Raw genomic sequence first — 14,828 nt, forward strand, 5'->3', positions numbered from 1 at the left:
TCTTGACTTTTTAATAATTGCCATTCTAACTGGTATGAGATGGTATCTCATTGTGGTTTTGATTAGCATTTCTCTAATAATCAGTGACGTTGAGTTTTTCCTATATTTCTGGCTACATAAATATCTTCTTTTGAGAAGTGTCTGTTCTTGTCCTTTGCCCACTTTTTAATGTTTTTGTTTGTTTGTTTGTTTGTTTGTTTGTTTTGTTTTCTGGTAAATTTAAGTTCCTTGTTGATTGTAAATGCTAGACATTTGTCAGATGGATAGATTGAAAAAATGTTCTCCCATTCTGTAGTCTCTCTGTTCACTCTGATGATAGTTTCTTTTGTTGTACAGAAGTGCTTTAGCTTAATTATATCCCATTTGTTATTACTTTGCTTTTGATGCAATTGTTTTTGGTGTTTCTGTCATGAAATCTTTGCCCATTTCTATGTTGTAAATGGTAATTCCCAGATTTTCTTATAGGGTGTTTATAGTTTTGGGTTTAACATTTAAGTATTTATTCAATCTAGAGTTATTTTCTATATAAGGTGTAAGGAAGGGGTCCAGTTTCAATTTTCTGCACATGGTTAGCCAGTTCCCCAGCACCATTTATTAAACAGGGAATCCTTTCCCTATTGCTTGTTTTTGTTAGGTTTGTCAAAGATCGGATAGTTGTAGATGCGCAGTCTTACTTCTGAGTTCTCTATTCAGCTCCATTGGTCTATGGGTCCGTTTTTGTACAAGTACCATGATGTTTTGGTTACTGTACCTTTGTAGTACAGTTTGAAGTCGAGTAGTGTGATGCCTCCAGTTTTGTTCCTTTTTGCTTAGGACTGTCTTAGATATTTGGGCTCTTTTTTGGTTCCATATAAATTTTTAAATAGTTTCTTCTAATTCTGTGAAGAATGTTAATGGTAGTTTAATGAGAATACCCTCGAATCTATTAATTGCTTTGGTCAGTATGGCCATTTTCACAATATTGATTCTTCCTATCAATGAGCATGGAATGTTTTTCCATTTGTTTGTGTCTTCTCTAAATTCCTTGTGCAGTGGCTTGTAGTTCTCCTTGAAGTGTTCCTTCACTTCCCTTGTTAGCTGTATTCCTAGGTATTTTATGCTTTTTGTAACAATTGTAAATGGGAGTTCACTTATGATTAGTCCCTCTGCATGCCCGTTGTTGGAGTATAGAAATGCTAGCAATTTTTGTAAAATGATTTTGTATCCTGAGATTTGCTTAAGTTGTTTATCAGCTTAAGAAGCTTTTGGGCTGAGATTATGGGGTTTTCTACATATAGGATCAAGTCATCTGCAAAGAAAGAAAATTTGACTTCTTCTCTTCCTATTTAGTACCATTTATTTTGTCCTCTTGCCTGACTGCTCCGGCCAGAACTTCCAATAATATGTGGAATAAGAGTAGTGAGAGAGAGCATCTTTGTCTTGTGTTTATTTTCAAGTGGAATACTTCCAGCTTTTTTCCATTCAACATGATATTGGCTGTAGGTTTCTCATAGTATTCTCTTATTATTTTGTGGCATGCTCCTTCAGTATCCAGCTTACTGAGAGTTTTTAACATGAAGAATGTTGAATTTTATCAAATACCTTTTCTGCATCTATTGAGATTATCATGTGGTTTTTGTCTTTATTTCTGTTTCTGTGATAAATCACATTTATTGATTTGCATATGGGGATGAAACCAACTTGATTGTGGTCGATAAGCTTTTTGATGTGCTGGTGAATTGAGTTTACCAGTTTTTACTGAGGGATTTTTTTGTTGATGTTCACCAGGGAGACTGAATTGAAGTTATTTGTTGTTATTATACCTCTCCCAGGTTTTGGTATCAGGATGAATCTAGCCTCATAAAATGAGATAGGGAGGAGCCTCTCCTTTTCAATTTTATGGAATAGTTTCAGTAGAAATGGCACCAGCTCTTCCTTGTACCTCTGGTAGAATTCAGTCGTGAATCCATTTGGTCCTGGGCTTGTTTTTGGTTGGTAGGCTATTACTGGTCTATTAGGGATTCAATTTCTTCCTGGTTGTCATGGGACAATGTATGTTCCAGGAATTTATCCATTTTTCTAGATATTCTAGTTTATGTACACAGAGATGTTTATAATATTCTCTGATGACTGTTATTTCTGTGGGGTCAGTGGGATGTCCCCCTTATCATTTCTGATTGTGTCTATTGGCTATTTGATTCTTTTCTCTTCCATCTAGCAAGTGGTTTATTTATTTTATTTTCAAAAAATCAGCCCCTGGTTTTGTTGAGGGTTTCATGTCTCTATATCCTTTAGTTCTGCTCTGATTTGGTTATTTCATGTATTCACCTAGCTTTGTGTTTGCTCTTGGTTCTGTAGTTCTTTCTCTTGTGATGTTAGGTTGTTAATTTGAGCTCTTTTCAGCCTTTTGATGTGGACATTCCGTACTATAAATTTCACTCAACACTGTTTTAGCTGAGTCTCAGAGATTCCAGCACATTGTCTCTGTTCTCACTAGTTTCAAAGAACTTCTTGATTTTTGCCTTAATTTCATCACTTATCCTGGAGTCATTCAAGAGCTGTTCAATTGTTCAATTTCCATGTAGTTGTGTGGTTTTGAGTGAATTTCTTAATCTTGAGTTCTAATTTGATTGTGCTGTGGTCTGAGGACTGTTTGTTATGATTTCAGGTTTTTTTTTTTTTTTCATTTCCTGAGGAGTACTTACTTCCAATTGTGTGATCAATTTTAAAGTAAAGGCCACCTGGCAATAAAAAGAATCCACATTCTGATGTCTTTTGGAGAAGAGTTCCAAAGATATCTATCAGGTCTGCTTGATACAGAGCTGAGTTCAAGTCCTAAATATTTCTGTTAATTGCCTTGATAATCTGTATAACATGTCACAGGGATAATAAAGTCTCCCACTATTATTGTGTGGGAGTCTAAGTCTTTTTGAAGGTCTCTAATAACTTGCTTTATGACTCTGGATGCTTCTGTATTGGGTGCATATATATTTAGGATCGTTAGCACTCTTTGTTGAATTAAAACCTTTATCAATTTTGTAATGCCCTTCTTTGCCTTTTATCTTTGTTTTTGGTTTTGTTTTGTTACATGTATTTGTCAGAAACAAGGATTGCAACCCCTGATTTTTTCTGTTTTCTATTTTCTGTTTTCTATTTTCCTCCATCCTTTTGAGTCTATGTGTGTCTTTGCAGATGAGATGGGTCTTTTAAAGCCTGCATGCCAATGGGTCTTGACTATCCAGCTTGCTATTCTGTGTCTTTTAGTTGAGGAATTTATTCTATTTACATTTAAGGTTAATATTGTTATGTGTAAATTTGATATTGTCATTATGATGCTAGTTGGTTATTTGGCATATTGTTTATGTGGTTAATTCATAGTGTAACTGGTCTTTGTATTTAAATGTGTTTTTGTAGCAGCTGGTACTGGTTTTTTCCTTTCCATATTTAGTGCTTTCTTCAGGAGCTCTTGCAAGGAAGACCTGGTGGTGATGAATTCCTTTACTCATTTGAAAGAGACCTTATTTCTTGTTTGCTTGTGAAATTCTGGGTTGGAAATTCTTTTTTTTAAGAATGTTAAATATTAGGGCTCAAGCTCTTTTGGCTTGTAGGGTTTCCATGGAGAGGTTCTCTGTTAGTCTGATGAGTTTTCTTTTGTAGGTGACTTGGTCTTTTCTCTCTGGGTACCCTTAACATTTTATCTTTCATTTCAACCTCAGAGAATCAGATGATATGTGGCTTGTGGTTGATCTTCCAGTGGAGTATATTACTTGGGTTCTCTGGATCTCCTAAATTTGAATGTTGGTGTTTCTTGCTAGGATGGACAAATTCTACTGGATAATATCCTGAAGTGTGTTTTCCAACTCAGTTCATTCTCCTCATCTCGGTTCATTCTCCCCATCTCTTTCTGGTATCCCAATCAGTTGGAGACTTGGTATTTCTGGTTCTAGATCCTTGAGGAATCACCACACTGTTTTTTACAATGGTTGAACTAGTTTACACTCCCATCAACAGTTTAAAAGCATTCCTATTTTTCCACAGCCTCACCAGCATCTGTTGTTTCTTCCTTTCCTCTACTGTGCTCCCATTACTATTTTGTATGTACTTTATTAGAGCACTTATCACTTTCTGCCTGGTCATATATTCACTTGGGTACATTTTTGTTCTTCACAGTTAGGGAGCCTTAAATATCATATTTATTTTTGCATTTCCTATATCATCTAGCATAATGTTCCTTCTACAACACCACAAAGCATATTCGTACTAAGGTTAAGATCCCAACACAATCCCTTGTCTGTTTTTCTAATGTTTAAAAGTTAATGACAAATCCCTGGTTTAATTATTCTGACAATGATCAGGATGCTGGACTTACTTTGCAATGTATTCTACAAACTGGTACAAATTGGCTAGTACTCTTGAGATAATTAGCACATATTAACTATAAGCAATTACTTTTGCCATAAAATGTGTTCTATTTCAAATTGTAGCATAAAAACGTTAGGGGGCTATAAGCCACATGGTGACAAGTGTTGAGTTTTCATTTTAAAACTTAAAATTTAAAAATTTTAAATGTAAGAAATGAGTTTTCAAGCCTGGATCAACTATTTTTTTCCCAAAATAAATAAGGCCAATTATGCTGAAACATCACTAATATGACAGCTACTAGACACATGTGGTTATTAAGTACATAAAATGTGGGTAGTTCATATTCACATGGCTATAAGTATAAAATACACACTATATTTTGAGGACTCAATATGAAAAAATATAGAATATCTAATACTTTTATATTGATTAGTTGTTTAATATTTTGGATATATCAGATCAAACAACATATATTATTAAATTTAATTTTACTTAAAAACATTTTAATGTGGCTACTAGAAATTTTAAAATAAGTATTTGCATTGCATCATATTTCTATTAGACCACTCTAAGCCATCAGTAATGAATATCCAGGTGCTACAGATACATAGTACATTCATTCTCTAAGGATAAGTTAGGATTATAAAAATTGCCTACATAATCAAGTCAATTTATGTGCTAAAAGAAAATGAGATGGACATATATGGTAAATCTAGAAATAAACTTTAATTGGATTTAAATATATACTGTTCCACAAATTTAAATTTTTGGTTTTGGTTAATACAGGAACTATTCCTTGTGCATACATAAATTGATCAGAAAGAAGGGTGGCCCAGAAACATGACAAAATAAAAATTTATCTTTTGTACCTTGTTCAATTCACTCATAGATGTTTTAAATAAAAACAAAAGTTACATATGACACCATTAGATACTCCGCAAATAAACACTAAGCTATCACTTAAGGATTTCAGCAATTTAATATAAATGCAACAAAAGAAAACATATTATAATTTATACCTTTGCTCCGTCTGAAATATTGTCCCAGTTTCCACCACTCAAAGAGAACTTTCCATTGCCTATACGCAGCAATATCTCTTCAGGAGTATCATTGGGGCCATTAGCAAATGGAGTGTAGCTATTAATAAAATAGATTTTAATAGACACTACAGGCTAACATATCCAATAATGAAAGAGATACAAATATTTACTACATGCAAATATTTACTTCAGTAAGACTATCATCTTGCATTTACTTTTGCTGTTAATGTCAAATTTTATATTTCAAAGCATATATTTAACCCTAATAAATTCTTTAATAAAACAGAGAATCTTGCCTACATCAATAGTTTTTCATCTTTGATCAGCTAATCAATGTAAAATAAAATAAAGGTGGCTTTTCATATAAAGCTTCAGTCTTAAAACTAGATAACACTAAAAAATACATGTTTTCTATTATTCCAGGCATAGGTTAGCAAATAAATACACCTAGTATGAAGAAAATGTTAATTTCATATATTCATAATGCATTTACTGCCTTGTTTTGATTTATTCATTAACATTTCATCATTAATGTCAGTGGAAATGGTTATCAATACATTTATTAATATTTATGAAAACTTGGTTAAATATTTATATCAACATAAAATTATATAGCCATTACATTTATTATGTAGATCAATCATACAGATTAATTGCATTTAATATGCAAACTTTAGCTACCTTAACTTCAGTCTTTACTGTGGTCTATAATATTTTGCATAAATTTGTAATATCTAAATGTATATGAAATACACTGACATATGTAATTATCACCAAGCCATTAAACAATTTAGAGTCAACATTTTTATCACACATTTACAGAGCTCTTGGTATATCAAGCATATTTAAGTTTTACTAAATGCACTCTTTAAAATAGTATGTCTAAGTACTCTATAATTACTTGCTAAACTTGGCCATTTTCTCTATCACAACTCTCTTAGAACAATTTCTACAGCCATAAGTGTTCACTTCTAAATAAAAGTACTACTCAATATTAAGAGCAAAATACTACTTTTACTATTTGTAAAGTATCAACATTAACATAGTCCAATTGTTTTACATTTGTTTTGAGCTTTTCTTTATCCTTTCAAAGGACGATAGCTGTGTGTGTCTCTGCAGTTTAGTGTTGGTACTATTTAGATTTGCACAATCTTACTAAATCTCTAGTGCCAAAATAGTTATGGTACATAGGTATATACATGCCATGCAGCAAACTACCACCATGGCATGTGTATACCTATGTAACAAACCTTCAGGATCCACACTTGTACCCCAGAACTTAAAGTATAATAAATAAATTTTTAAAAAATCAACTCAATGTCAACAAGCTCAGTGGGCAAGTTGTTGGTGAAATATGCAATTATTTTATGATTAAATATTTTCAAGATCAAAATAGAAATGCAATTTATTTCTAAAAGTTTTAGTTCTGGTTGACAACTGCCTTTCAAAATTATTATATCTTAACATTGCCTTATTATACATCTTGCTTTATGTTTTTTTAATTTTAAAAGTAAAAGTATTAATATTTTGAAATGTAAATGGCATTTTTCTTAAAGATATTTTCATCTATTCCATTTCTAGATGAATATATACAGATGAAATTCAAATAACAACATTAATGCTTTTGAATATGTAAGTTTCTTACCCAGCCAACATTGTGTAAAAAAGGACTCCTAAACTCCAAATATCACAAGCAGCATCATATCCCTGTTGCATAAGAACCTAAGAAAGAAATATTCATTATATGGTGTTACTCGATATGAACAAAATTTTCTCCCAAAGAATTTGTTTTATTTCACCGGGCGCGGTGGCTCAAGCCTGTAATCCCAGCACTTTGGGAGGCCGAGGCGGGTGGATCACGAGGTCAAGAGATCGAGACCATCCTGGTCAACATGGTGAAACCCCGTCTCTACTAAAAATACAAAAAAATTAGCTGGGCATGGTGGCACATGCCTGTAATCCCAGCTACTCAGGAGGCTGAGGCAGGAGAATTGCCTGAACCCAGGAGGCAGAGGTTGCAGTGAGCCGAGATCGTGCCATTGCACTCCAGCCTGGGTAACAAGAGCAAAACTCGGTCTCAAAAAAAAAAAAAAAAAAAAAAAAAAAAGAATTTGTTTTACTTCTAATAATCTCATAAAAGTTCATAATATAAAAACTTCAAACATTTTATGCACTTGTAGTAAAGACATAATCCCTAATACCTCAATGAGCTTTCTCTCCTCCTCTTAGGAAACCAAATATAGAGAAATCTAAACTTAAGATTAGTATGCACAGAGATTTTAATGTATACTATACACAGTACTGAGGCTTTTAATTCTGTCACTGATTCTATAAGGTAGATAATATTCCAATTTTGAAGATGAGGAAACTAAAGTGAATATTAAGTAACTTACCCAACATTACAAAACTAATAAGTAGTAGAACAGGAAATCTTAATAAAGCCTGTGTTTTTAATATCTATAACTGCCTCTTTACTATACAAGATATGGCAAGATAATATATGATCTCACAGAAGCAGAATCAATTTATATTTTACCATACAAGGCCAATGCCTTGAAAAGAGCAATATATGTCTAGACCACAAGTACACATTTAATATATACTGAATGTTTTATTAGTTTTTCATACAACAATTTAGGAAGCTGCTTTTTGAGGCCAGTGTTAATAAAAATCAAGTAATATGTTTGTTACGTATTCATGTGAGATTTAGCTACAAAGTTAATAGAGTTCGTTAGAAAAATAAAGAGATGAAACGAGGCCATTTTCTTTTGATTCAGAAAAACAAGCCCACTGCTAAAGCCCCTAGGCATAGGAATAAAATAGAAATGTTATTAATGCATTAAGGCAGGGTATTATATAACCACAAGCATGAACTTCTCATCTATAAAAGGCTAAAAATATTAATGTTTGGCTTTGACAACTGCCAAACATGAGTAATGAGTATGTAACTAACTTAAAATTTGAAATGTGTTTTTTTCCTAGTCTATTTATAAAAATAAACAAATGTACAAAAGAGGGTAAAGAACATATCAAAATACATAATTGTTTTAAGGAAATCATACAAGTAGGGAACTATAAAATACTTAACAAATAAAAAGGTATAGCTAAACCACTCACATCATGGTAAACATTAAGTTGGCATACTCTTCTACTGATTTTATTCCCTTATCTCTTTATTTTTCTCATCACATCTTACAGTTCCAGGCATCACCATATTTTCCCTGATTCCCTTATGAAGCTTTTTAAAGCTTCCCAAATGATTCAACGTATAGCTAAGGTTGAGGGCCATTGCTTAGAAATGAGTTGGACAGGTGAAAGTTAATCAGCAAGTCAGCTGTAGGTACATATACTCCTAACCTTCCTTGTTAGGAGGAGACACTTACGCAGGTGTCATCGCATTGCTTAATTAGGGCCACACATGAAAAACCTGTTTTAGGTAAAGAAGAAACAGTTCACTTTTTTTTTTTTTTTTCTAGAGCTAGTCTCAATGCCCTTATAAAAGTGAGCATATAATCGTAAAAGAAACAATGCAGAATGGTAGAATGAAAGTACAGAGGGTGTGTTTCACACCTTTTTACTTGCATCAAATACAAAGATAGAAGTCACAATTAAAATAATCAATGCCGTAACTCTCTGTCTCATTTGGCTTCCCAAATCAGCAGAAAGTAACATACACAGAGCTCCTTATTCCTGTTGCTCAAATCAATTAACATTTGGGGCAAACCATATGACAGCCCAGAGAAAGAGCAATAGAGTTAACTTCAAAATTAGTTTATAAAAAGCTGCAGACACAATATCCCTCAACTTTTTTGTAAGCTCCATTAACTCAGGAACATTCTTTAACCTCAGTAGGCTTATAATATTAGTTGAAAAATACAACAGAGTGGAATTGCCATTAACAAAGAATAAAATATTTTAGAGATATATTCACTTTGCAGCATAGGTATAATAGAAAAGCACATCTACCTAATAAATCCTAAGAGGCTGATCAAACTGATGCATGATTTAAAAACTAAAAGAATATTATTTCCTTATTGTTAAATTAAAATTGCAATAATCAGTGTGGTTCTCAGCAAAAAAGAACTCTTTATGCACTGTGAAATAGGGAATGTATACCCCCCAAAATGCCATTTTTTTATTGAAAGTCCTGCACCAATACTTGAATCTTTCCAATTCTAGTTTAAAAAAGAATGCATTTTTATATTTTACTAATACTTTTTGAAATTTTAGAAACAAACCTCCCTAAAAGTACTCTCTGGTTCATTAATGACAATTTGCAGATAAATTTTTGATTTCTAGAATAGGCTTCATCACTCAAAAATAAAACTTTCAAAGTATTTTGAAAATATAACTATTAGTCAAAGACAGTTTAAGCACTAGTTACAGAGAAGTGGTCTCCACATGCCCACCTGAAAACCTTCACTAATACAATAGTAAAAGTGTCTTACTACAGTTTACGTCTATTGGAGGAAAAAAAAAAAAAAAAAAATCAATGGACCGTATTCTACTTTCTGGAATTGCTTACCTAACCACTAATTTAAAACTGTTTACCTAACAGTAATCTAAACACAGACATGTTATACATTTTTCACTTTAATGTCTGTTTTTGAGAAGTTCATGGGGGACATATTCAGCTCTAACATTTTTCCAGTGAGAAGTTTCCATAATACTAAGTAGTTTAGGTCTACAAGATTAAGTCAATATTAAAAATTTGACTATTAAAATGCTGATTTTATACTCTGCTCTTATGTCTACTGCATTAATCTATTACAATATTTATGATGACCTCTATGATGACCATATATGCTGTATATAACAGAAGAGCACTATCTCAAATATTCTGTCCTCCTATCCTATAAAACTACTAAAGTGGCAATGATAACTGCTGAAGCCTGCAGTCAGCCCAAAAGTCTGTTCTGATGGCACTGAGTTTTCATTGTTCTGAATGCATGAGTTTGTGTGTCAGGTACAGCTGGGCCCAGCCAGCTTGAGTCACTCTTGAACAAGATTCTTTTCTCTGTCTTGTGAATGCACTTGATAATTTAAAAATAAAAATACTTGTTTCTCAAAAAAAAAAAAAACAACAACAAAAAAAAATACCTACTGCAATATCTTAAAAAGGCTAATATTCATTTATGTCCAGGCTATGATCTCAAACACCTTAGGGCAGTACAATATCTTGTAACAGATAAAAACTTGTATATTATTCTATGAATTTTATGAAAATACAGATTAAATAACATCTGGATATATACATAATTTCTTTTTAGGCAAATCTCTTATCATATAAAGCCTATAAAACAGATGTTCTGTCTGTTCTTCAATATCAGTATAGTATTTTCTATATTTCTATTTTCATTATTAGAAAAGTTATTTTTATAGTAGCTGCTTTAAAATATAGATTGATTTATATTAAAGTACAAATGATTTATTATTAATATATATGATGTGCAATATTTCCCCGAAAAAGCTAATATTTGATATGAGTAAAATCATAAAATATATAGACGATAGGAATTCTTCTCAAATTATTTTACTCTGCTTCTCCTTTGATTTGACATAGGTTTTTTAAATCTGAGGAGTTTCAGGTATTTTGATTTTTGTTGAATATGCAGTAACATGTCAGTTAGCATTATCCATAACATATAAGAACAGTTACTGACTTAACAAAGAAAGCTCATAAAGAACTTTCATGGTCAATGAGATCTCTTGATTCATTTTTCACCAATTTCACTTTCACTGCTATGGAAATTGCCATTGTCAAAGCTCCCATCCCCATGGTTAGAATGAAAGTTACAGCTTCCCAAATGCGAAATCTGTACCAGAGCCTCCCCTTTTCTGACTCTTCTCCCTAAGAGCATCACCTTTCTTGACCCTTAACCCTACGATTAAGGTATAAATATTATTTTCCAAGAAAAATCCCTACGGCTTACAAAAACCCCTGTAAGGCTATTTTCTCTGGGAGTTATAAGTTCCTAAAGACAATCGAGGATGGCATGGCCATTATGTGTTATTTATAACACTCACTGATATAAATTACCTAATGTTCAGTACAATTTAACATACTGGATGAATCTATCCTAGCTTTGTTATTAAGTGAATGCTGGGTCTTGAACAAATCATAAAAGTACCTCAAGCTACAGTTTCCTCACTTAGAATACATAATATGGTAAATATCTTTACCATACCTCCCAACTCTAAAATGGTATGATTCTGAAATTAGTATATAACCCAACAGAATAGAATAGCCTCATTATTACATTCTGGTTGGTTTTAGATGCTTGTTACCAGTGTGAATATTTATATTAGGGGCTATGAGAATTCACTGATTTAAAGAACTTTATAACTGAAAAAGGACAAGATAATAGCTTTTATCTGTCTACCATAACATACACATGGCATCATAGAGATTCAACTAAAGGAAAAGAATGAAAGACAAATGCTGAAGTTTTTAAGGAATACCTCAGGTGCAACAAAGTTTGCAGTGTAGCATGGAGTTAAGAGAAGTCCATTTTCTCCCCGAAGTTGTTTTGCAAACCCAAAATCACATATCCTAATTGAATCTGCACTGGCTGATTCATCCATGTATAAAATATTACTAGGTTTAAGATCACGATGAACAACCTTCAATATAAAGGAAAAAAGCATTATATGTATATAGTAAACTAAATATCTGAGAAATAAAACATTTCATTATATTTCCACAAAAAGAAACTTTCCAAATTATAAAATTTTGAAAATGAAATTTTGCTCAAGCTTAAGAGTCTAAAATATACATAAGAAATTATCTCTGTCAGATAGATGCTCCAGTTTCTATTCAAGCCAACAGATTTTTGTTAACCTTTTCTAATCTCAGTATATCTAAGCTCAATTCTCAGATTCAATTTTGGACATGCAATAATTTATATCACTTAGCATTACACATGACATATAAGAACAGCTCCTGACTTACAAACTAAACTAAGTTTGGACTAAGTCCATAATGGACTAAGGCCCTATTCAACACCTGCCTTCTTAGAGTAAACAAACATAAGACTTGGATATAATACAAAAATCAACTATCTGAAAGTGCTGGAGAATGAACAGAAGCAGATATACTCTGATAAGGAGTACATGCTTTGTTAAAGGAGGGAACACAGGAAACTATACAAGGAGGTTTCCGTATCTGTAGCTTTTAGCCTGGGGTTAAGTGCAGTCCCTATGGCACACAGTGGTGGTAAAGACATGTGGAAAAACCCAGTCCTTCTGGCTTAGAGGACTAGATAGGAGATGCTGGAAAAGTGGATGCTGAGTAGAGGAATATTATAAAGGAAAGAGTCGGAACTGATCCTGGAATCAAAATATGTGGAACAGGATCAAAACAGTTGTATAAAGTCAAATAATATTAACAAAAACCAGAGCTGCTGCCCCCAAAACCAGTTTTCAGTTCAAGCCCACCCAAAAAAATTGCCCACTTAAACAAATGAAACAATAATAACCATTGGAGAAAAATAATGGAATACAAAAATCTCTATAACTGATTATTATAATGCTTAGGATGTAATTCAGCATTATTTGATATACAAAGAACCAAGAAAATGAAACATGGTCTTAAGAAAATCAATAAATTCTGATTCCAAGATGAACCAAGCTAAAACTGACAGATAAGGATTTTAAAGTGACTATCGTAATGATCCTCAATAAAGTAAAACAGAACATGCTTTTAATGCATTAAATTCTCAGCAAAAAAAAGGGGGGCAGTCTCAGCAGAAAAACAGAAACAATAAAGAAGAACCAAATAAAATACATAACTGGAAAAACTGCTAAAGTTCCCCCGAGTGATACGTTTCCTGCTAGTACTATCTACTTCATGTAAGTTACCCTTACTTTTAATCAGAGTTTACTATGCTAAAGCTCTTTAAGGACAGGGATCAGGTCTCACTCATATTTGAATCTACACTACCTTTTACAATGCCTGGCATGTAGAAATTTTCAATATGTGTCTTACTAATTTAGTTAATTGATGTGAAGGCTTATACAATAATAAAGAAGAGATGCCTATGATTCCTTTCTCAAAAAGTTTTGTCATGCTTTACTTTATAGAGTATTGGGTGTTGGTAAAGACAATCAAAGAATTAAATTATTAAAAAGCTACTGCTTTAGCATTATGTATTTCAAAATACTGAAAATCCACTTTATTAAACCACACACATAACTGAGTACTAGTTTATTTATTATAAGAGGGGCTCATGTAGAGTTTTTATTGTGTCAATTCTAAATTTTCATTTTTAATTTGCTTATTAAGTTGGTATATATCCAGTATTACAATTGATTCAAACTTAAATTTTTGAATCACTTGCTATTTTGTTTCTTTATATAGCTATATATATTAAAATCTGCCTTTTTTTTGTAACTCAATTCATTTGTCTTCTTTATAAAAGGACAGGAAGCAAAATAACAAGTCTTCCCCTTAACTACAAAATTTAATATAGCAATACTTCAAATGTTTAGAATACACATTTCGTACTGCATTTAGGGGAGGAGCTGGCAAGGTTCAATATATATGTTAGATAACTTGAACTTTATATATTAGGTAACTTGAACTTTACATGTTAGGTAACTTGAATAATAGTCACCATATGATTTTGGTTAAATCTTTTATGCTTAACTTTTAAGTCTAAATAAGTTTCATAATTTCAAAGTCAAAATTAGGTACATTTATATAATTCAAACCACTTTTAAAATGAATATGCTATTAAATCTGGCCCAATGGGCAGAGAGAAAATAATTATTTCCTAAATCCATAATTTTCACTACATTGTGAGTTCTATTAGAATATTCTCTATTAAAATATATATGAATAAAAGCAATTAATCTTAGGTACATCCATCTCCTATATTTTTATGAAGATATAGGTACCAGAATAGAAAGAAAAAATTTAACTATAACTTACTCCTTGACAATGAAGATAGTCAACTGTCTTACTTATTACATACAGTATATCACTAGCCTCTCGTTCCGAGAAACATTTTTGTTTGAGAATACGGTCAAGTAACTCTCCTCCTTTCATTAAATCCGTAACAAGGTAAACATATCTACCATCATCAAAGACCTACAAAAGAATGCAGTTTTAAAATATTATTATTTATAATTACAATTCTATAATGCTTAAATTATATTTTAATTATATTTACTTTTCTACTAAACCTCCCTCCAGCATTAAAAAAAATATTCCTTTATTGATAATGCACTACAGGCTGCAGTAAAAGTTGAATTGGCTAAAAAACCACCTTCACAGTCCAATGAAACCATATTAAACACATAATTTTATTATATTTTGAAATTATCAGTTGCAGTTCATTAAAGAATATAAATTAAAAAACAGAACTCTATGCCTCTCAAATGACATCTATCTCATTTTTTACTGTATTGTAGCTACTTCTCTTCCCTAAACGTAGGCTTCTTTCT

At 32.1% G+C, this 14,828-nt stretch overlaps 1 protein-coding gene across 6 annotated transcripts in view; it reads right to left on the minus strand.

Moving 5' to 3' along the window:
• Positions 1–14,828, minus strand: part of RPS6KA6 (ribosomal protein S6 kinase A6) — a 140,054-nt gene that overhangs the window by 30,782 nt on the left and 94,444 nt on the right. For 5 of the 6 annotated variants that reach the window (XM_003936820.4, XM_074392000.1, XM_010347337.2 and 2 more), the window contains 4 exons: positions 14,314–14,472; positions 11,844–12,005; positions 7,027–7,103; positions 5,361–5,478 (listed from right to left, as the gene is read on the minus strand). In XM_003936820.4, coding sequence (XP_003936869.1) covers positions 5,361–5,478; positions 7,027–7,103; positions 11,844–12,005; positions 14,314–14,472 — 516 coding nt within the window. Of the gene's footprint in view, positions 1–5,360; positions 5,479–7,022; positions 7,104–11,843; positions 12,006–14,313; positions 14,473–14,828 lie in introns of those variants that run through there. The other variant, XM_074392003.1, reaches the window with a different exon arrangement.

The sequence above is a fragment of the Saimiri boliviensis genome, chromosome X (genome assembly GCF_048565385.1).
Source record: "Saimiri boliviensis isolate mSaiBol1 chromosome X, mSaiBol1.pri, whole genome shotgun sequence".
Classification (NCBI taxonomy): Eukaryota; Metazoa; Chordata; class Mammalia; order Primates; family Cebidae; genus Saimiri; species Saimiri boliviensis.